The sequence below is a fragment of the Trypanosoma grayi genome (assembly GCF_000691245.1).
Source record: "Trypanosoma grayi strain ANR4 Tgr_230_V1, whole genome shotgun sequence".
NCBI classification, from domain to species: Eukaryota; Euglenozoa; class Kinetoplastea; order Trypanosomatida; family Trypanosomatidae; genus Trypanosoma; species Trypanosoma grayi.
In genome coordinates, this window is record NW_008825849.1 from 1 (window position 1) to 21103 (window position 21103).

The window sequence follows — 21103 nt, forward strand, 5'->3', positions numbered from 1 at the left end:
AGAGAGAGAGAGAGAGAGACAGAGAGAGAATACAAGAATGGTATTCCTCGACGCATGCAAGAGTGTATGTATATGCGAAGGAGAGCAGCGACGTCAACAACGCACCCCTATTAGCACACACACACACACACACACACAACCCGTAGACAACAGTCCATCAGGGAGTGTCCCGTGCCAACACCTACATACCAAAGGCGTGCTGCCGCATTATACATCCGTCATTGACACCACAGGAGGAAACCGACTTGAAGAAAAAAAGGGACGTGAGTGTGTCTACATTCCCCTCATCCACACACACACACGGCCACGGTTCTATAGGAGGAAGCATATTTCAAAGTCGCGCTCGCCGTTGCCGCAGTACACCTGGCCGCAGTCACTGGTGCCCGGGCTGTACCAGAAGAGCGAGNATATTTCAAAGTCGCGCTCGCCGTTGCCGCAGTACACCTGGCCGCAGTCACTGGTGCCCGGGCTGTACCAGAAGAGCGAGCCCTTGTAGAGGAGGTTCTGCACCGTTACGACGCTGGCGGTTGGGTCATACTTCACCACCCACACACCCTGCGGCTCGTCGTCGGTGATGGGCGACAGCACATCCGTCACGCCACTGTACGTCGGCCCGTACAGCACGCGGTTGCGCTGCGCGTCGCCGGCGTGGAACGCGCGCAGGTAGCACGACGGTTTCATCGCGTGGCGCACCGGCTGGCCGGCAAACAAGGTGTTCTTCGCGACGCCGCCGTTCGGTGTGAAGACGTACTGCCCGCGCACAATCAACGTGCACGCCGCGTCGTGCAGCTGAATGAAGTGCGCCAGCCGCACGGTCTCCGGCACCGCGACGATCATGAACTTCGGCCGCTTCTTTCGCGGCGGCGCCTCCTCCTGCTGCTCCTCCTCGTCCTCCTCCTCCTCCTCCTCCTCACGCTGCTGCTCCTCCTCTTCCTCCTCCTCTTCCACCTCCTCTTCCTGCTGCTCCTCCTCGGGGCCGCCGTACTTCTCCCGCGCGCTCGACAGCAACGTGTCAGCGCTCGGCGGCGCCACCTCCGGCTCCGGCTCCGGCGGGACGTCGCGCCGCACTTTGTAGAGGAACGCGGGGTCGCCCATGTAGACACCGCGCAGCTGGTCGCAGAATGCCACCTGGTCCTCTGTGAGTCCCTCCAGCACCTTCCACGACGTGCCACCATCAGTGCTGAAGAAGGAGAACCGCTTGCCAAACGGGCCGTCCGGCATCGCCTGTGCAACGAGGTAGTCGCTCTTGTACCCGAAAACTTTGCCCCAGAAGTGCACGGACATGTTGTGCTTCGCAGCGAGCATCGGGAGTGACGACTGCAACGCAGCACGCTCGGCGGTGCTGAGGGCGGAGCCAACAAAGGGCAGGCCGTCCGCGTTGTTGGCAACTGACACCATTTGCACGCACACGCACACACAAACGCAAGAGATCCGGTATCAACCAAAAAGGCACCAAGGAACCCCTCAAGCAGAAGTTGGGGCACGCTCAAATTACCCTCACGCACACTCTTTCACTCTCTCTCTCTCTCTCTCTCTCTATATATATATATATATATATATCTACGGCACCCTGCTCTGAAATAAGGCGTCAAGAGTCCCTACAAAGACAGAGTGTAAGAGAGAGAGAGAAAGAGAGAATCATAGCAAGATGGGATGAGGCAGCAATATGTAATACACGCACGGAAAGAGGAAGACAAACAAATAGCAAAGCAAAACAAAAACAAAAAAAACGGAAGTGTATACAAGTGTCTGTAATGCGGCCTAGCAATGAGCAAACATGTACACCCACGCCTGAGACCAAGTCCAAGCGGTAGCAATGCCTAAAACACCCGAAATATCACCTGCGCCCAAGCAAGACGCACCAACGTGCACGTCACCCACTGAGCCACACCTCAGCAGCATACGGCGGCATCCGATTCATCCGCTTTGTTGTTGTTTTTTTCTTTGGTTTGTTTGCATTCTGCAGGAGAGGATGAGCACAATACAACAAAAACAAAAACTCCGAGGACATCTAGCGACCTATTATGAAACTTTATCAATACCTATAATGCTTCGTGCCCCGCTCATATCGCTCCTGCCGCTTCAGTGGAGCAATGCGGATATCGTGGTTAGTGGCATACATGGCTCTCTCCGGGACCACGGCAGACACGCCAAGAACCTTGTGCCCAACCAGCGCACTCTCACCGAGGCACGCACGTCCATTCTCCTCCGCGCGCCGCGCCGCGGTGCTGATGACGACTCGGTTTCAACGCCAGGACTTTCTCGTTGTCTGCCCCCCACAACGACAGACATTTCTCCTTTGTTCATGCCATCTGATTCTCTTTCTTGTGCTCGACGGTAGTCTAAAAGATTCTTTAAATAAAGTCTCTAGTGAGAGCATACATACGAAAAAAAAGAAAGTGACGTCTTAGAGATTGAGGGACAAAGCACAACCAAACGGCAACCTGCCGCCTTTACGGTCACATACCACAGCAACAATGCGACCTTCCTTGGGGGATGGCTAAAGAACCAAGTCTTTCAAAAAGCCAGAAGCTCGTTACGAACAACGTCCACCGCCTGAAGGAATTCTTGAAGCAATTGCTGGTGTTCTGGCTGACCAGCACGCAACATAGGGTTTTCATACCAACGCGCCACCACCAACTCTCCCTCCCAGTGCGAAGTCACATAGCACAGCCCACTAAAGTGTAGAAGCCGACAGTTGCGGTTCATCACTGGGATGTCGGGAAAATATTGGTATGTGCAACTCGTAAGAAGACTAAGAAGTCGCCGACGAAACCGCGGTTCCTCCTCATTGCTGCTGGCCCGTACAGTGTACCTTGGCACAAAACAGTCACCCTTCACAGTTTGATTGTACGAAGGAATAGGCACAGCTCGAAGACGATACCGCGCGGCATTGGCAAGAAACGAACCAAGCCAATCCTTTACAATTGGCACCACGCACACTAACCACGACACCCGAACATAGTAGTGGCACCTTGGGTTGTATGTCTCCGGTAGTGTAATATCAACGGACATCATGCGATCCTTCGCGGGTGCGTCCAAAGAGAGAGTTGAGCCTGTCTTGTGGTCCAGCACACATTGTCGCTCAAGCGTCAGTGGGTTGTCATGAGAAAGTACAACGCGGCGAAGGGGCTGGATGTCTGGCCAATCCATTGTGTCTGGAATGTTGACACTCAGTTCAGAGTCGTCCTCCTTCCACACCATGAAGATACGCAGGTTGAGGTGCACACTAAAGCGATAGCCGATAAACTTCACAAACTCTGCAAAGGAAACCGGTGGTGCTGCGAAGACGTCTGGGAGCACAGCGATACAGGCTTCACCTTCATGCAGCGACCAATTCGGAGATCTCGGGATGAAGACACCAGGGTGTTGACGTTCGCGTATATAGGAGTCTAGTAATTCCCATGGAAATGCGAGTTTCTCACCAATCTGTATTTCCATACTCACATCCCGCACACCAAAACCGCCACCTATGTAGTTCAGAAGAAGGTAGGAGTGTTGAATCATGTGCGTCACGAGAGCATTGCTGTACATGCCACGGTGCAGCATACGCGTAACGGACATGCTTTGCCCCGTCTCTCCAATTTTTATCTCATGTATCTGATGGCCAATCGACATCTCAAGACGGGCGTTTTGCGTAGGCTCATCGCGTGGCCACCGCATTCCCGCTAATGATGGGTCAACCACGACAATCTGATACTGCTGATGTAAGCGCTGAAGGACATACTCGAGCAGCTGTGTGCTGTCGTGTATGGACACCGCATACTGGTGCGTTGGCACGACAAAGAAACTATCACGTGGGTAGGCGGACTTCATACCATAGAGTGGAAGAATCTTACAGTGACACAACGCCGCCCACGGTGACCGTCGCGTTGAAGAATATGAAGATGAAGAGGATGACAACTCCGGGTGGGCGAACTGCCACCGGCGACGCAGCAGAACTTCAGTACTGACATTGTGGGAAGTAGATGCCGCGACATCCGTTGCCAACACCGGGCGGTATGGGCTGATGGGTTTAATTGCAAACAGAATGCTGTTTCGCATCTGCACATGGGCGATCGTAGTTGAGGACGGTTGGGCATCACCGGTATCGACAAAACACGCTTGACGAAACCCCAAGACAACTTTCTCGGATGTCAAGAAGCTCACGTTACTACGCTGTGACACTAGAATCAGCGTCTGGCCCCCTTTCAGGATGGAACTGTATTCGCTGGAAAAGATTTCCGCCGCGTGGAAATGTGACACAAAGTACTCCTGCTCCTCCACCGAGAGCCGGTCATCCTCGCCGGAAAAGGCACCCATCAACATGGCCCATAATTCCGTGTTACTGAGAAGTTCCGGTGACCAGCGGGCATGGGGAAGGACCGCCGAGTCTATCCGCAGCTTAAGGATCATGTAACCACTCTGGAGATCGCCATCGAGGATGTTCATTCCACACGGAATGATACCAGCCGCAACGAGTGGTACGGCAACGTGTCCTGATTGTCCCTCCACGGTATCCTCCGAGCAGTGCCGAATAATATACTCATGCAAGCGGTCTCGGCCAAGCCTTGAATGGCGTCCCACATCGCCACCTTGAAGGCAGTACCACGCCGCGGCAACAAACGGTCGGCACGATTGTTGTTGTTGCTGTTGTTGTTGAACCCGATTCGTACGCCTTTTTATAACTTCATCGGAAAGGGTCGTGTCAAACCTCCACATCCCATCGAGTGAACCTCCCTTTACATGGTCCTCATGGCCGGTGCTTGCTGCAGAGACGCGTGGCGGCGGATACAGCATTGCACAAACATCAGAGGCGCGGCTGAAGAGTAGCGAGTAGCGTGTCCCTCCAACGGACCCCAGCTGACTCTGCAGAGTGGAGGGAAGCGTCGGTGAAGGGTGCGTATCGTCGTCTGACGCCGTTGCAGAAGTGGTAAAAACGTGGCCGACCTTCCGCGGCTCCATCACTGGGAGAACGACGCTGCTCAGCGGCACCACCGGCAGGCCGAGCCCGGGAACGAAACCGGTGCTGTTCGCCCGAAGTGCATGGTACCTCAACAGCCACTCCTCCTTTGTCAGAAGCTCAAACGCCAAGAGCCCGGTTGAAGTGACGTCTGGTGCAGGGTGGTAGAAGTAGCAGCGGGCCCATTCGGGTCGCTCATAGAACCGGCGATTGCGTCCATGCACATGCAGATGATACTGAGAGCGGAGCGTTTCATCCTCCGACACATATTCCAGGAGCGGTGTCGCGTGCAGTGGGGGGCGCCCGATGCACACAATATTAACCTTCTCGATACCAACATTGAAAAGTCGCGCACACGTCGCCTGCATGAGATCGTTGGTAACCTGGTAAATCCCTTTACCAGCCGAAACGACGCTAATGATGTAATCTGTGTTACGCTCCGCGTTATACTCAATACAGTCTTCAAGCACGAGGCCAATGGTTTCGATAGTGCATGTATTCTTTGCATGGACGAAGATATCCCGCTCTGTCAGCGCGTTTACAGCCTCCAAACTACTGACAGCCTCATCAGCCACGGAAACAGCAGGAGGATTTTGGTCTTGCGGGGAAGAGTGGCTCTCTCCCAATGCAGCTGTCTCTCCAAGTGACTCCTTTACCTCTTGCAGCACACGCCGCACAAGCACATCGCACTGAAGTTCTACCTCCTCTGCCAGAGAGGCGGCATGGTAGTCGCGCGGTATTTTCATCATATGCACAATATCAACGTGCCCCTTAATGGTGTACTGCGGATGCAGCCGGCCCACCATCACGATACGAATGCGTGGGGAGGCCTTGTGCTTTGGTATCTGTTGAACCAAATACTCTCCCAAAAACGTCTTAACAGCCCAGGCAAGTGTGATGCGGCCATCCATGGTCGGATTCCACATCTCTTTGGATATCTCAAGAATAATAAAGTGTACTGCAGAAAGGGAGCGGAAGTTTACAAGGGTCGTGTCAGTTACAAGACCACATCGCACCCGACGATATCGGCATTCGGTCCCTTCGTCACTTTGTTGTTGATGTTGCTGCTGTACAGAAGGGCGCTGTGACGCGTTAGCCTTTGTTGCCTCCCATGCCACATCGCCCCCCTTGGAGGCAGCGTCAGAATCAAGCGTGGCCTTAGCAACGTTGTTGCAGATGCTGCTATTGGCATTGGCAGCAACTGTACCACTGTCAAACTGGTGAGCATTCACGGGCGACACATCTGGTGCTGTTGGTGTCACGCTGCGGAGCATTTCATCCACCTTCATGGAGAAGCCACAGAGACGAACCTCCTGTCCCTCGTAAAGAATGTAGCCGCGCAACGCCTCCGAGACTAGAAACATGTCTGCACGTGAAATGGACTGTTCCTCAAACGACAACTCCACATGTGAGATTCCGAAACGGTCCCGCACCTCGTCGTACGTCGGCACAACACGCGCCAGCGCCTTTCCTTTTGTGATGTCGTTGATAAATTGGCTTTTATTCGTCAGCGACTGATGCACGCTAATAGCACCATTTGTGTGCAACGCGTCTCTCTCCCCAAAGCAGTACGCACGGCAGACCCAACTGTCGTACCCAGGCATAGACGTGGGAGCTGCGGGCCAGGCGTTGGGGCACGTCTGATGCCCATCTGGCATGAGAATCTCGCCGCCTGTCAGTGACCCTGCATGTGCGGTACCCGGCGAGCCGGCAACGTCCAGCGAATAAGACGTCGGCACACGAAATGCTCCACGATCCACGCAGGACGACGACACGGATGCCGTTACCTCTGATGCAGCGGCACCGTGGCGCTGTGTGACATTCCCAGCGACAGTGTTCTTCCCACCAGCACTGCTGCTCCCGTTGCCGCTACCGCTGCCAGGGACGCCGCAACCGCCATCGCCGCTGTTGCTGCTGCTGCTGCTAGGCACGCAGAGCTCGATCACTGCCTCTGTGAAGCCGTCCGGTGCGGATGGCATAGAGAGGCCGTAGTTCTTCGGGTAGTAGAGGAACGGTGCCTGCGAAAGGCTGTCGGTATGCGCGCGGAAGACGACTGTGACCGGCGCATCGCTCTGCCCAGCCGAACTCCCCTTCGCCGACTGTCGCTGCTTGCGGCGCAGCCCCACACTCCTCATAGTGTGCGTGTACCTTCCTATTTCCTTCGGCTTAACCCGCACTCACTGCAGTTGTGGATGAGAAGGCGCAAGGATGAGAAAAAGGACGTGTACGCGGGGGCGAAGCTGTGCAGCACCCCATGCCTCCGCCACGACAGGGCAGGTGCGCCTGTCGGCTCTTGTGCAGAAGGTTCAGCAAAGGTAAATACAGCAGAGGTGGGCGCCGCAGTGGCACAACCCAAGCAACAGCACCACTCAACGCACGAAAGGAGGCAGAACTCAACGAAGCACAGACATAAAAAAACTTCGGCCAACACGTAGTTCAGATACGACTGGCGAAACGCAGAAGCACCAACACACACATCCTCAGAGAGAGAGAGAGTGCGTGTGTGTGTGATTCAGCAGGCAAGTCAAAAAGAAACGAGCAAGGAAGAAAAACCTCCACAACATGCGAGCGCATTGCATATCGACTTCTCCCACCCACCTCTCTCTCTCTCTCTCTCTCTCTCTCTGGCCAGCAGGTCATCATGCATACACTCTCTTCTCATAAACGGTCTATTTTCAGTGCGCACTCTTTTCCCACGCCTCGCCTGTTGAACGCAATCTCTGCTCCTCCCCACTCTCGCAACTTCTTCCGGGCTATTTCCATCATCACTGTTATCATCACTGGGAATCACTTGGGCCGGCACGCACACTCCTCCTCCTCCTCCTCTTTCTCCTCCTTTTCATGACATGGTCTTTTTCTTCTTGTTGTTCTCTCGTCTCGCATGCGCACGCACGAAGCAGTCTTCAGTGTCACACGTTCACCTGGATACCGCGCAGCATACGCACGACCTTGTTACTCACCTTCCGGTTTGGGTGCCCATCAAGCCGGCGCCGCATCTCCTCCACGAGCAATGACACGCGCCGATCATACCCCTTCTCTTCCTGCTGCTGTTGCTGTGGCTGTTGTTCACCCTCCTCCGACAACAGACCTGCTGTTTCGGTAACGGCTCGCATTGCCTCATTGCGGGACAACACCAAGATGCGGATGTGAAGCGCAAGTGGGACAAGCAGCGGGGTGAATGCCGAGAAATCCAATGCGCGTGGAACCTCAATCATCATCCTGGGCGCTTCACCACCATTCCTCCGTCGCTGCTGCTGCTGCTGCATCCGCCGCAGATATGCCCTGTTTACCGTCCCCAGCGCTGTGATGCAGCGGTATTCAGCGTGGCGCTCCAGTCTGGTTACTCTATCAATTGCAGCCTCTGTGTCTCCAACTGCCATGAAATAGTAAACATAGCAGAGTTCAAGTACAGAGCGAAACAACCAATAACGCCGGCGGTCCTCCGTCGTGCTACACAGAAACTCTTTTCCTTGTAACAGGAGATCCATCACGTACAGGATGCATTTAACCCGCAGACGCCGAGAACTGGCCTCTTCATCCGCAGTGACAGCATCAGGTCTGTGTCCTGCATCCGCGTCCTCGTTGTTGCTGTCGTTACGGTTTCTGCGGTTGAGAGTGAAGTGTCGGGTGCCGTTGTAGTCAGCTGCGGCCTGTGTCAGCCATTCATCACCCAACGGTGTAGGCACCTTCGCCGCCACACCCCATGTGCAGCGGTCCCAGCGCGCCACCTGCGCCTTCCCCACGTTTGGTATCGTCCACTGGCGGAAGGCAAAGTACAGGTTACGTTTCAGCTTATCCAGCACAAAACACAATGTGGCGAACAACTGCGCGTGAGACGAGGGGTCAAGTGCAACGGTTTCCGTCTCCGGCGGTGCATCACCACCATCATGGTGAAGAAAACGCACCACCGCAGCGCCCTCCGCATCCTCATTCTCATTCTCTTCGTTGTCCTCTCTCAGCTCCGGCCCTGACCGCTCCTCAACCTCAGCATTCGCTATCCCTGTCTCCAATGCCGAGTTGATTTCCTGCTCGAAATCACTCTCTTCCAAAACGAAGAAAGCAGGAGGGTCGTTGAAGTCACGCCCGTTGTTATCATCCTCGCTTTCCTGGTCGCTCGTGAGTCTCTCCGCCGAGGAGTATTCCTCTGACGATGTTCTTACATCCCACCCCGCGAGACGGCTCGTTGCAAGTATAAGGAACGGCACACTGCTAAAAACGGAAAAATCCTCCACTTCACTACCGCCGCTAACGATGCGGTTGGCCATCTCCGAGACAGCCTTCATCATGCGCACCGCTTCCACCAGTTGCTGCAGTGATGTGTGTTCGTCCAACGCCTTGGTGACAGTAATGTGTGATATGACGCAGCGTTCATGGGCGTACATGAGTCGTCGGGGTAAACGTGATCGGTTTCGCCGTTGTTCGGGCCACTCCTGCGTTTCCTCCTCGGAACCCTCCTCGTCCTCACTCGCCTCATCGAATGCATCCATTTCATCGCTGCCCTCCCAAGCGTGCGAGCCGGCTACGCTATTGGAAACTGTGCCCGACGCTGGTTGTATTGTGTCTCTCACCAGCGCTGAAAGCAAAGCCACGCCGGGGTCCTCAACTCCTGCATTTCTGAAAATTGGTAAGCGGCGAGTTGTCTGTGGCGGTGACGGGCTCGCGCGGATGTGTCTGCCTGCCTCCATCACTTTGGCAGTGGCGTCAATGCCGGAGGTAACAAGATTCCCCACACGGCGATTGTAGTGAACCACATTCACTATATCTGAATCACCCCGTGTGACGTGCAACAACTTGCCATCTTCCCGGCGCCAGAAAAACACGTTGCCACAATCCCCACCCGTACAAATAATATTGTCATCATCCATGAAGGCCACCTCTTTGAACATTGTTTGCACATTGCGCCGTCCACGCAACTGCACAGCATTGTGGACTGGCACGCAAGGAATATTTCCCGATCCCATTCCAAGGAGCACTTCAATGCTATCCGACTTGGCCAGTTCGGCTTCGTAGCTCTCCGGCATACGGGTAGAGTGCATTGTGTCGAGCCACGGAACCGCGTAGGCGTCTTGGCATCGAAAGTTCACTGCCATAACATCACCGCGCTCACTGAACTGAAGGCCACCTATACCGTCGCTAGACGTCACGTTCGGAATCGACAGTGCGGCGTACGCGCCAAGAAAACCCATGCGCACATCATGCAGGTACACCTTTGACGTGTTCGTGCCGGATACAATAAGGAATGGCCACCGCTCATGCACCCCCAGGACGTTAACCTGCGTCACCTCACGGAGACAGGGGTTACCCACAGCAGGTGGCTCGTTCTCAGATGAGCATGCACGTGTGTCCACTCTATTGATCAGCCCATTAGAGTAGGCAATGTATGCCATGTCTGGCCACCACGGTGACGTCGCCACAGACGAGGCCATTGAAAGAAACCTGGACTTATAATATGGTTGCGAGGTCTCCAAGTCGGTCAGTATCGTCCGGCCGTCGAGTGCGCACGAGAGCACGCGGCCCTCGTTACCGGGTACAAACACCGCGTGGAAGATATTGGCGCGATGCATTGTGCGATATCGTTGTCGCAGCGACCAGTCGCATGTGTCATACAAACACAAGCGCAGGTCGTCAGAGCCTGACAACAGAAACTCTCCTGTTGTGTTTGTTGCAAGGGAGTTGATGCAACCCTCGTGCCCGCCCAGTTCGTGGCCAATCGCAAGCGAGCACGTGTACGCCTCGCTGTAAGTAAACGGTACACCAAGTGACGTGTGCCGCGCGTCGCCGGTGGGCGAATTCGCGGAGCCACTTGCGGAAAGAGGTGCAGCGCGTTTTAGCCGCGTGTGGCTCAGGTACACCAGCGACGTTGCCAGTGGCATGAGTGGCTCCACACGGTATGCCAGGTCCGCCTCATACAACCGAGACGGGCGTAACAGCGCGGCCCTCCACCGTAGCCCCTTGTGGCTCTCCATTTACAGTCAGGCCTTCTTCTGCCTGTGGTTGCCCCGCTGCTGTGGCTGCTACACACCCTCTCCCTTCGTTTTCCCCTTTCTCAGCAGGAAGTGGCTGTGGCACCAGAGGAGAGAGGGAGGGATGGAAGGGGGGTGTTGGAAAACAAAGCATCACTGGCTTTCAGTATTGAGCAACAGACACAACGACTGGCACATATGGCACGCACACACTCTCACTCACTCACTTACTCACACGAAGAGAAATACACACAAATTTGTCGGTGCTGCAGGTCAGGAGGAAGTGCGCTCTAGAGCAAGTGTGTCGCGCAGCATTTGATACGCCGCATTCATGTTCTCCTCCTGCTTCGACTCGAGTTGTTGGCGCCACCGCTGTGCCTCTTCAATTCGGCTCCGCTCCTCTTGCAACTGCCTTGCGTGACTCTCGTCCCGTTCACGCAGTTTACGTTCCAGCTGTGTGAGACGCCGCAGCAAGTCGGCCTCCCGCAAACTGTGCTGGCGCAGCTCCGCCCTCAGATCGCATGTGTGCTGGCGCCACATGCTCGCCTCCTTCACAGACCGCACCTGGCACGATGCAAGTCGTGTGTTAAACTCGAGTACAACCTCTGCAAGGACCTGCTGAACGTCATTAAACCGTGCAAAGATCCACGGTGCTACTGAACTGTCGTTGAAGTCCTCCAATAATGAAACAAGCGGCTTGGCACACAATGTTCGGGTTCCTTTTGCCGTGACCGACGACGCAGTCGGCCTATTCTCCACGAGCTCCTCAATAAAGCTCTCGACGTCGTATGAATTGGACAACGTGAGCGAGTACGTCGAGGAGTGGCTGCAGGAACACGGCGTGCAGCGAATGAGTGCGTGGGCCCCACGAGCCATCAGACGTTTCTGCAGCGACGTGCGCACCTGTTCCTGCGAAAATGGTTCCCATTCTGTCAATGATGTTGCTCGGTTGAGAGCGGCAGAACCAGGAGCAACACTAGTACCAGTGCTGATCGCAGCAGGAGCATCAGTAGGAGTGAGGGGTCCTGCGTACGAAGCTTCACCCTCACACCCAGCGGAACGCATCGGCTCCCCACACACGTAGCAAAAGCACACCCTATTTGGGGGGACTGCAGTAGCTCTCACCTGCACCGCTGAGAGCGCTCCACATGCCTCACATCGCATGAACGGCGGTACCTTTATTCTCGGCGAAATACTCAGTCTTCGTGGATAGATAAAGAAGAAAGAAACGGAGAACCGCAGAGACTGAGGGAGAAACTCAAAGCAGCAACACACAAGGCGCAGAACAGGAGAAAAAAGAGCGTCCCCTCCACACAGATAGAAAGAGAGAGACAGAGAGAGAAAGAGCGTATGTGTGTGTGTGTGTGTTTAAGAGAGAGCAACATTAAAAAAACGATGCTTATACGCAAAAAGACAGACCCACCTGGTATCATTATAGTCCGAATGAGATAAGGACACGCAAAGCAGAAAACTGAACACTAAGTAAGAGCACTATATCTCACCCTATGCAACTACCTTCCAGCCTACCTCACATCTTACACTCCCCTAATCAGTGCTTCGCTACCTTTCTCCTCGCATTCCCTCCACACACCCTTTTCTTTTTTTCAAATGCCTGACACGGTGTATCATCCCTCCTCGTCCAACACACCTTCTGTAAGCTCATCCAGGCGGCGCATGTAGAGTTCAGCCACGTTTTGATGTCGCCGCTCCGACACATTATCGCCACCGCCTCTGTCCCTGCCGCCAGCGTTACCTGCGTCGTTGTTGGCGACCCCCTCCACTGGCGCCGCCGTCGCGTTCAACTGCTCTTCGTGCCGTATATGAAGCAGCAATTCAAGGTTCGCGATGATTGTCTCTAATGCCTCCGTCTTTACCTGTTCGCGCGTGCGCACGGCGAAGAGCACATTGCCGACGCTCAGGCAGGCACCGAAGCGGCGGCGCAGAATTCCCCACTCGTTCTGCGTGATGGACATGGCAACGTTTAGCATCGTCATCATAAAGAGAAGGATAAACAGCATAGTCATGAAGTTGGCGAGAATGGTCACGATGACAAACGCAGAGTTCTCTGCGTTCTCAATAGCTGGGAGGATGGCATCGCCGAACATCATGAAGTAGAGCGCCACAAAGGTGAAGCCCATGTCTGTAAACTCACCGTTGGAGTGAGGTCCAAACACAATGTGGTAGAAAAATGCGAAGCCAAAGAATATGGGCAGCATGCTCATCACGAACTGCAGCAACTTGGGAACCACATGACGCGTCGCCCGGACCATGAAATATACCTGCGGGAAGTAGCGCAAGTACGAAAGCAGATTCACAGAGAGAACCAGGCCAGCTAGGCCCAGGAGAATGTTCTCCGAGACTTCATACGCCTCCGTCAGCGACAACTCCCGCAGCGGCACAAACGACATCGACGCATACGCCACCGTCAAGACGTCACCAGCCAGAGCAATATAGTGCCATCCTTCGCCCCGTGACTGCTGCAGCTGCTGCCGCCACGTGTCGTAGAAGTCTGTGTACGTTGTCTCAGTCATGAATGTGGCAGCGTATCGCACCTGTGATGCCTGTTTTTTTGGGGGGCGAGAGCGCCTCATCCGCTGCAGAAGCCCTGTCGACTGCCATGTTAATGTGTCCCGGGAGTTTGTGGAATTGGATGAGACTTGAGGGGAGCCAAGAGAGCCACTGCTTCCACTGTTGCCATTCACTTCACCATGATTCGTCACTCCGAGAGTGCACAGTGGCTCTTCTTCCTGTGTCGGACTCTGCGCCTCTGAGATTTGCAAACGGTACGCCGCAATGCGCACTAGTGCACGATAACGAAGCACCATATCGAGCAAGGCAAGCAGCATTAGTGCCCCCGCAAGGAAAAAGCGTGGATGAAAGTATGGATCGAGGCGTCTCGTAGTAACACTTACGTCAAGCGACATCTCCACAAGACCACCTGGGTGAAACTTGAATCTTTTCTCAATAGTCCAGTGGTAGATGAGAGTGGAGAAGCCACTGCTCGTCTCGTGGCTATTCGCCATCGCATCCGTCAAGTGTCGCACGAAGGCGCGCAGTCGGATAAACTGCACATTATCCATCAGAGGAAAGATTGCTCCCTCTTCCGTATCATTATCATCAAAATCTTTGCTAGAGGTACGGCAGGGATTGTAGTAGTGCCCGGTGATATCATCATACCGCGGGGTACACGCCCCCTTCACGTATTGATAAGTAACACCATCCCCACTCCTCTTACCCCTTCTGGACAAGCACCTAACACGGGTATTCGTATCAGCATTATTGCAGAGATCATCATCATTGTGCTCGTTTCTCTCATCGTTAGCAAAGGGACCCAGTGGATCCTTCTCCGTCAGCATGAAAGACATGTGACGCTTAGGCGAGGGCCCACGGTGCTCTATCTGGGAGTAAAGGTACGCGTCCACTTCCATCTGTACCGGTTCAACCCAGTCGAGGTTGAGCCCAGAATTTTCAGACCCGCTATTACTCATGTCCTCATTCAAAAATGTGTGAAGGTTGTTGACACGTTCCTGTGAGATCTCGTCGCCCACAACACGACGCAGGACCCCAGGCCCGTCACCACTGTGGGAATAGTAGAAGTACTTCAATTCGCTCACGGAGGTGTCGGATAGAGCGTAATACATTGCCACAAAGTCACGAATGCCTTTTAACACATCTTTGCGGCTGTGCATGAATACGGTTGGCCGCAATATAATGTCTCCCTTGTCCTTCCCGAGATAATCCTTACCCAGGAAGTGGTGAAGCACTGCCTTGCGTTGCTGCTCGCCCCCTTTGGCCTCTGGAGTTTCGTACAGTGTGGTAAGCAGCAGGAAGAAGAGAAGCATGAAACAATTTACGGTCAATTTCCACGGAAAGTGTCCATCGCGCCGCATCTTGCGAATCGGGTCGGTGCAGAAGTCTTCACGAGGGGGCAGGTCATTGTGCCACTCTGCCCTCGCATTGGTATTTGTTGGATTCACGCAAGAAGAAAGTGCGGGGAGCATCTCTCGGTCTGCTGGAGTCCGCTGTTGCTGTTGCTGCTGTGCCCACCCATTGCGTGAGCCGCCGCCGTTTTCAGGTGCTTCAGCGATATTCGGAGCAGGACGCTCATCCGCCGACCCGGCTACTCTTGTTGCTGCTGCTGTTGTTGTTGTTGCCGCAGCAGAGACAGAAACGGCGTGGAACTGGTCAGTCATCATTCCTGTCCTTCTGGGAAAGGCGGCGAAGGACATGGCCCGAAGACCCTACTCCGCAAGCGAAAACAGGTCGCCAGTCGACTCCGGTGATACCCTTTCCCTAGAATCCCCTTGATCGATTTCGCTTTCTCTCTCTCTCTCTCTCTCAGCTCTCTGAGGGGCAATTTTTTTTTATTTTAGCTGTCACCAAGCAGGCGACCGTTGATCTTTGCAAAGAGAGGCACACAAACGAATGGGGACACACGAAAAATAGGAAGCGAGAAGTCAAAACCGCCAGCAGAGAAGCAGTCAAGCAAGATTGGTTCCGCGTCCCGACGACGCTGCCCGAGTGCCAATGAAAGATAACGAGCCCACACACATGCAGCAAACAAGAAAAAACGCAACATGAACAATATATGCATTGCGTGTAACTCTGTGAAGAAGGACAGACAGAACGTTGATGTACGCCCACCGACCGTCCCTCATCCCCCTCCGTATTACCCAAACAATTTCCGCACAGCGTCTTCCTCCGCACTGAAACGGTCGCCAAGATCGGTCACTCTGTAACTCATTAGCAGCTGCTCCTTGCTGAAATAGAGAAACTGCGAGAGGTTCCACTGCTCACGCAGATCGAAGAAATAATCTACTGCCTCGCTTAAGTCATGCGGCACATCGCGTTCACTCGCCCGCGCGTCGACAGCAGCGCGCAACTTTTCTGGCTGCTGCAGCCAATAGCCCGGCCAACTTTCCGCACCACCGCAGCGCCCACCGCTGTGTTGCCACTTGTCGTGGAAGAAGCGCTGCTGATAGCGGCCATTCGCGAAAAACTCACACAGCCAACTCATCCCATAGCGGCACAGCGCAGTGTTGAAGCTCGTGGCCAGTCCAGGGTGCAGGTGCAGCAGCCGACGACACTGGTCTGCTGTGATGGAGTAGTTCGGTGGCCGGTGCGTCCGGCCGCGGAAGCGGTCACGTTCATCATCGCTCTCATGCAGGTAGAACACTGCGCGGTTTGAGGCGTCGGCCAACACATCGGCCCCATTCAGCGCCTGCAAGCCCAGAGGGAACACCGCATCGCCTTCTTGACCAACTTCACCGCCAAAATTCTTGTGGTTGTTGTTCATGCTGCTCCAAGTGCCGCGGTGAGTAGCACGCCACAGGAAGGGATTCGGGCCCCACTGCACATCCCACAACGTGCCCTGGCCCCTAATGAACTCAATAGCGCGTTTCATCAGCACAGCAAAGCGCTCCGGGTCAATACGGATGTTGTAATCCGGCATGTAGTTGCGCAGCCCACGTAGCGGCTGCTGGATCGACACTTCTGACAGCGGAATCGCGTTGTACCACGCGACACGCACCCACGAAATGACGGGCGGAAACCAGTCAATGTTTCCTCCCGTGTTGAAGCGTGGGTCGACGCGGATGATGTCGGGACGCGTCCACCACTCATCGACCCGCGGCATGTTGCGTTGATGCAGATGTGGCGAGTGGTATACGAGGGGCACAGCAAGAAACACCGATCCCGGGTTCATCAAGAAGAAGGTCGTCGCCAGTGTACCCTCGTTGCACACAAACACGTCGGATACAAGCATCATCTCCACCTGCTCGCGGGCGCTGCGGCCGACAACGCTCTCCAGCACGAACTCCACGCGGTCCGCAACTTCGAACCGGGCACGAAGGAACTGCAGCAACTCCTGGCTATTGGCGATGCCGCGCTTGTCTTCCTTGTGACAGAGGGAAACGCGCAACGGGCGTGATGCTGCAGCCACGGAAGACGACGGCAGCCGGTGGACTGGCTGGTGCGCTTGTGTAAGACGGATGATGTATTGCCGAAACGCGTACCACAACGCTGGCGACCCACTCGCTGCATACGCCGTTGTCACCCAACTCCAACTCTTCGTTCCTGTACCCGCCAGCAGTCCACGGTACACACCAGAGGGCAGCATCACATCGTACATCGCAGCACGCCGGGACATATACGCAAAGGCCTTGTTGGAATTAGGAAGCGGGAACTTTGGAAAGTACCTAAATGACGTGACAAGTAGCTGCGCTTCTGGCAACGACTCCGCTAGAAATCGCATCTCATTCGGAAACAGGTGAGCCAAGGTCCGCTGCAGCTCCACATGTCCCCAAAAAAAACCGAACAAATCGCACAAGAGTGTATGGGCAAAGTTCCACGGCGCCACTGTAGGCAGAAAGTACGCCACCAGTATATCGTGGTATGGCACCGAATCCTCAATCTGCCCTTGCTGATGCCGCTGATGCTTTTGTTGTTGTTGTTGTTGTTGTTGTTGTTGTTGTTGCTGCTGAGATAATGGGATCACCGATACGTTGCGCGGACGCCGGCCAAGTACCACAGTGGGGGCATACACAAAGGCCCACTGCGCCTGCCGGCGAAGAGCACTTGCGCGTACCCGCGGCACCTCCAGCGGCCGCGAACTCAGCGAAACCGGCGGCAGCTGCAGTCGCCCCTCCGTCAGTAGTCGTCTATGCGTGGACGTGTTCCGTAGGTAGAAGAAAAACTTGTTCCGGTGTTGATCAAAGTACACAAAGCTGTAGAGGCACGTGCGGTTGTAGATGGGGAAGTAGTAAATGTCAGGAGAACCCCGCACATCTTGCTCATTTAGCTCCGTTCTGTTTAACACAGAAGGCAAGAAGACACCGTTCTGCACCACATCCACCCGCACACCGTCCGCAGGTCCCCCCTCATCCCCAGCAGCAGCACTACCCGCGAGGGGATCCACAAACCGGCTCCCAACGCAGTACAGCGAGGAATACGCGTCGTCCGCGTCTGGCAACACGGCAACTTCATTGCCAGTACGATCGGTGGGCACCGCCTCGTCTTGCCCAGCCAGCCTTGCATCGTCGTCTCGTAGAGAATTGTTGTGACCATCCACAGAAAAAAGCCACAGCAAGGAGGTCGTAGCGGCGATCACAAGTACAACCCGCATAACAAAAGAATGCGAGATCAGACAACGACGCATTGTCTGCCGCAGAGGAATTGTTACAGCCGGCAGCAGCTTCCTCCTCCACCGTCACTCTTCTGTTCTCCCTTGGGCACGATCTGCAGACCGGGAGCAAAAGCAAGCAGATGGAAGACACAGAGATATAAAATAACGTGATTGGGTGTGGGATTTGTTGTCGTTGTTTTTATACATAGGACAAAGAAAAATGCACCTCAGCCTTCTTGTTATGTTAACCAGATATATGTGGACATGATCCTTTCTCATTTCTTCTCCCGATCTTCTTTTTTTTTTTATTTTGGGTTCTCTCTTTCGCTTTCTCCCTTTCTCCTTCGGTGATCACGCCATATCCGATAGCTGTACTTCCTTCGTGCGCCCACGAAAGGATAATATCACACTCATAGAACGACAAAAAGGCCACATTCCAAAGTAATTCTGCAAAAGTAAAGGCGGTCAACACCGATAGAACAGCCCCGCTTCCTTTCCGATCGTAACGGAAGAGACGCAATACGTTTACTGGATATTGGAAGGCCGTGGCTGAGCAGAAGACGTGCATCCTCTGTACAAAGGGGTTCCACCGAAACGTCACGCCGCACCAGCGCGCAAACAGACCAACAAAACCGAAAGAGAGCCTGCAGAGTGTGACCCGCACGTCAATACCCATTTTCCCCCATTTTGTTGTCACCAACTACACGACAAACACCTACCACTAGCAGCAGCAGCAGTGGCAAATCAATGGCAATGCCAATGAGAATCACTGTCCTTCTAGCAACGCCTCCTCCAGGCACTGCTCCTCATGAAAAAACTGATCCAAGGCACTATCGAGGGTCGTCCCATCATCCCCCGTTATTGTTGTTGCACTTCTCACAGTCCCATTTGCCTGACCTCGACGACTTGCACGCACGACCCTCCCCCGCCCCACCGCAGCAGAGCCATCAACCGTCTTTGTTGGNCGTGGTTGTGGTGTACGATTGGTGGAAGTCAACGGCGCCACCACCGGCTCTACCGATTCGCCCACAGCTGCGCCCAAGAGGGCCTCCTCAAGCAGCTGCTCTTCCCCAAAGAACTCATCGAGGACGTCGTCGAGTGGAACACAATCTTTCTGTGAGGCCTTCATATCATGGCTCACGCCGCTGAGCTCTCTCTCTTCCTCTTCCTCTTCCTCTTCATCCTCCCCTTTCTCTTTCTCGTGTCCCGATGTCGCTGGAGCCGCCTTTGCTGCTACCACTACTGTTGGTGTTTCTTCTGGAGATGTCGATTCGGGGACGAGCGGCTGTGCGCACTCGGCACGCGGCGCTGCGGGATTGCAAGAATCATCCTCTTGTGTTACCTCCCGCGCGCTGGCCGTGGGAATGGAGGCGGTGTTGTCCCTTACATGTTTCTCTTGTGTGCGGCTCTTGCGGCCAAGAGCTGCGCGTCGTGGCAGGCTCCTCTTCGCCCACCAGGGCGGCAGCACGCGCAGCAGGACGCCGACCACAACGCTGAACAGCGTCACGGCAAGCAGCTCCGCAACGACACAAGCGAGTCCTGCGGGCTCGAGGCTCGTCCTGTCGATCGCCTTAAAAAAAACAAAATCAAACCCCATGCAGTTGCGCGAAGAAAGAGGGGCAGCCACCTATTCTAACACTTCCTCTTGAAGTGTATGGACACCAAAAGCTCCTTCACACACGAGCAAGGGAGAAAGAAACGAAGGGAGAGATGTCAACCATGAGGATTCACGATTCGAATCCTATGCAGCGCAGTAGTGAGGAAGGTAGAGTCCAACGCAAGATGCAAACAGATGCCGATCTCGTTCACCGCGGCACGAGTTCCTCGCGCTCCTCCTCGCACACCTGCGTTCGTCTGCACACACGCCTGTCATTCCTGCCTGTGTGCATCGCAAAAAAGTTAACCCGAACGCACATGCTCGCGCCGAGGATAAGCATAACAACAACGAGCAGCATCATCCACTGCGCCTCTGCGCCGCTGCCCGTGTGCGCCCCCGCATTCACTGGCGTTGGGACTTCCGGCGGATTTGTTTGGCGACTGCTCACGTTGGTGGAGGCGACACCGTCCTTTCCTTGAACAATGGTGAAAAACTGTTTTGCACTGTCGTTTGCCACGTCAATTAAGGAGCGATGCGGGACCAACACGTAGTCATCCAAGCCCTCCTCCTTGAGACAGAGAAACACTCGCTGCTGCGGCTCGGTGTATGTGACAAAGCTGAACGACCTCTGTCTCCACGAGACATGCATCTTGCCCGTGTCATCGAGGATGTGTCGCCCCGTCTCGCAGCCCCTTGAGGAGGTGGTGAGGAACAGAGAGACGGGCGCAAGCGCGTTGCTCAGCCACACGGTGAAGGGGCGCCCCACAACCGGTTGGTACGGGTCATCGCAGCACTCGGTGCTCACGTCGTACATCAGTGGCTGCTGTAGCCGATACACAAACCTCGCATGCGGGCTGAAGACAACGGGAGTCACCGACGTGTTAAGCGCACGCGCGCGCACAATGTGTGTGCCCGGTCTCTCGAGCACGATGCCCTTGCCGACGTGCACCTGCCACGTCGCGCTGGTCGGTGGCGGCGGCAGCGCACCGCTGGTGCCTGCGGTGGACAGCGTCGGCATGTACGTTACAAGGAAGAGAATACTGATGTCGCGCGACGGTGTTGTGTTGGCCGCAAGCGACAGCGTCACTACGACACGGCCACGCTGCTGTTGCCGCCCGCTCGTCGGCGGCGTCGCCACTGGCGCCAGCAGAAGGGCTGGGGTTACGTTATACTCCGCAACGCTCACCTCACTCGGTGTCAACACGCCACCATCGGGGACATACTTGGAGTACGACACAGCCCGCACAACATGGCGGCCAGGTTTGTTCAACACGAGCTCTGCGCCGTCGACAAAGCGGTCGCTGCGGTCAGTGGGCGTGGTGCCGTCGAGCGTGTAGTACGTGTACGCATGTGGCTGGTTGCGCGTAATGGTGACACACACCTCGCCGCTGTACACCCCGGAGGGCGGCTCGATCGTCGGCGCCTCCACCTCAATCCCCGCAGCATAGAGCACCAACGGAGCGCAGCAGCAGCAGCAG

At 55.0% G+C, this 21103-nt stretch overlaps 9 protein-coding genes across 9 annotated transcripts; 1 reads left to right on the forward strand and 8 right to left on the reverse strand.

Annotated features, from left to right (window-relative positions):
- Positions 1–312: 312 nt before the first annotated feature.
- DQ04_02301000 (radial spoke head protein 9) lies at positions 313–1398 on the reverse strand (the record flags this gene model as incomplete). The annotated part of the gene is made up of 1 exon (XM_009311725.1): positions 313–1398. One exon carries the CDS (start codon positions 1396–1398, stop codon positions 313–315), a length of 1086 nt encoding a protein of 361 aa, XP_009310000.1.
- Positions 1399–2517: 1119 nt separating this feature from the next.
- Positions 2518–7077, reverse strand: DQ04_02301010 (putative DNA-directed RNA polymerase III largest subunit; the record flags this gene model as incomplete). The annotated part of the gene is made up of 1 exon (XM_009311726.1): positions 2518–7077. One exon carries the CDS (start codon positions 7075–7077, stop codon positions 2518–2520), a length of 4560 nt encoding a protein of 1519 aa, XP_009310001.1.
- Positions 7078–7851: 774 nt separating this feature from the next.
- On the reverse strand, positions 7852–10908 carry DQ04_02301020 (hypothetical protein; the record flags this gene model as incomplete). Its single annotated transcript, XM_009311727.1, has 1 exon — positions 7852–10908. One exon carries the CDS (start codon positions 10906–10908, stop codon positions 7852–7854), a length of 3057 nt encoding a protein of 1018 aa, XP_009310002.1.
- Positions 10909–11178: 270 nt separating this feature from the next.
- Positions 11179–11970, reverse strand: DQ04_02301030 (hypothetical protein; the record flags this gene model as incomplete). The annotated part of the gene is made up of 1 exon (XM_009311728.1): positions 11179–11970. One exon carries the CDS (start codon positions 11968–11970, stop codon positions 11179–11181), a length of 792 nt encoding a protein of 263 aa, XP_009310003.1.
- A 560-nt stretch (positions 11971–12530) lies between these two features.
- On the reverse strand, positions 12531–15134 carry DQ04_02301040 (hypothetical protein; the record flags this gene model as incomplete). Its single annotated transcript, XM_009311729.1, has 1 exon — positions 12531–15134. The coding sequence occupies one exon, from the start codon at positions 15132–15134 to the stop codon at positions 12531–12533; it is 2604 nt and encodes an 867-aa protein (XP_009310004.1).
- A 440-nt stretch (positions 15135–15574) lies between these two features.
- On the reverse strand, positions 15575–18028 carry DQ04_02301050 (hypothetical protein; the record flags this gene model as incomplete). Its single annotated transcript, XM_009311730.1, has 1 exon — positions 15575–18028. One exon carries the CDS (start codon positions 18026–18028, stop codon positions 15575–15577), a length of 2454 nt encoding a protein of 817 aa, XP_009310005.1.
- A 766-nt stretch (positions 18029–18794) lies between these two features.
- Positions 18795–19625, reverse strand: DQ04_02301060 (hypothetical protein; the record flags this gene model as incomplete). The annotated part of the gene is made up of 1 exon (XM_009311731.1): positions 18795–19625. The coding sequence occupies one exon, from the start codon at positions 19623–19625 to the stop codon at positions 18795–18797; it is 831 nt and encodes a 276-aa protein (XP_009310006.1).
- Positions 19626–19833: 208 nt separating this feature from the next.
- DQ04_02301070 (hypothetical protein) lies at positions 19834–20439 on the reverse strand (the record flags this gene model as incomplete). The annotated part of the gene is made up of 1 exon (XM_009311732.1): positions 19834–20439. One exon carries the CDS (start codon positions 20437–20439, stop codon positions 19834–19836), a length of 606 nt encoding a protein of 201 aa, XP_009310007.1.
- An 88-nt stretch (positions 20440–20527) lies between these two features.
- Positions 20528–20962, forward strand: DQ04_02301080 (hypothetical protein; the record flags this gene model as incomplete). The annotated part of the gene is made up of 1 exon (XM_009311733.1): positions 20528–20962. The coding sequence occupies one exon, from the start codon at positions 20528–20530 to the stop codon at positions 20960–20962; it is 435 nt and encodes a 144-aa protein (XP_009310008.1).
- Positions 20963–21103: the final 141 nt, after the last annotated feature.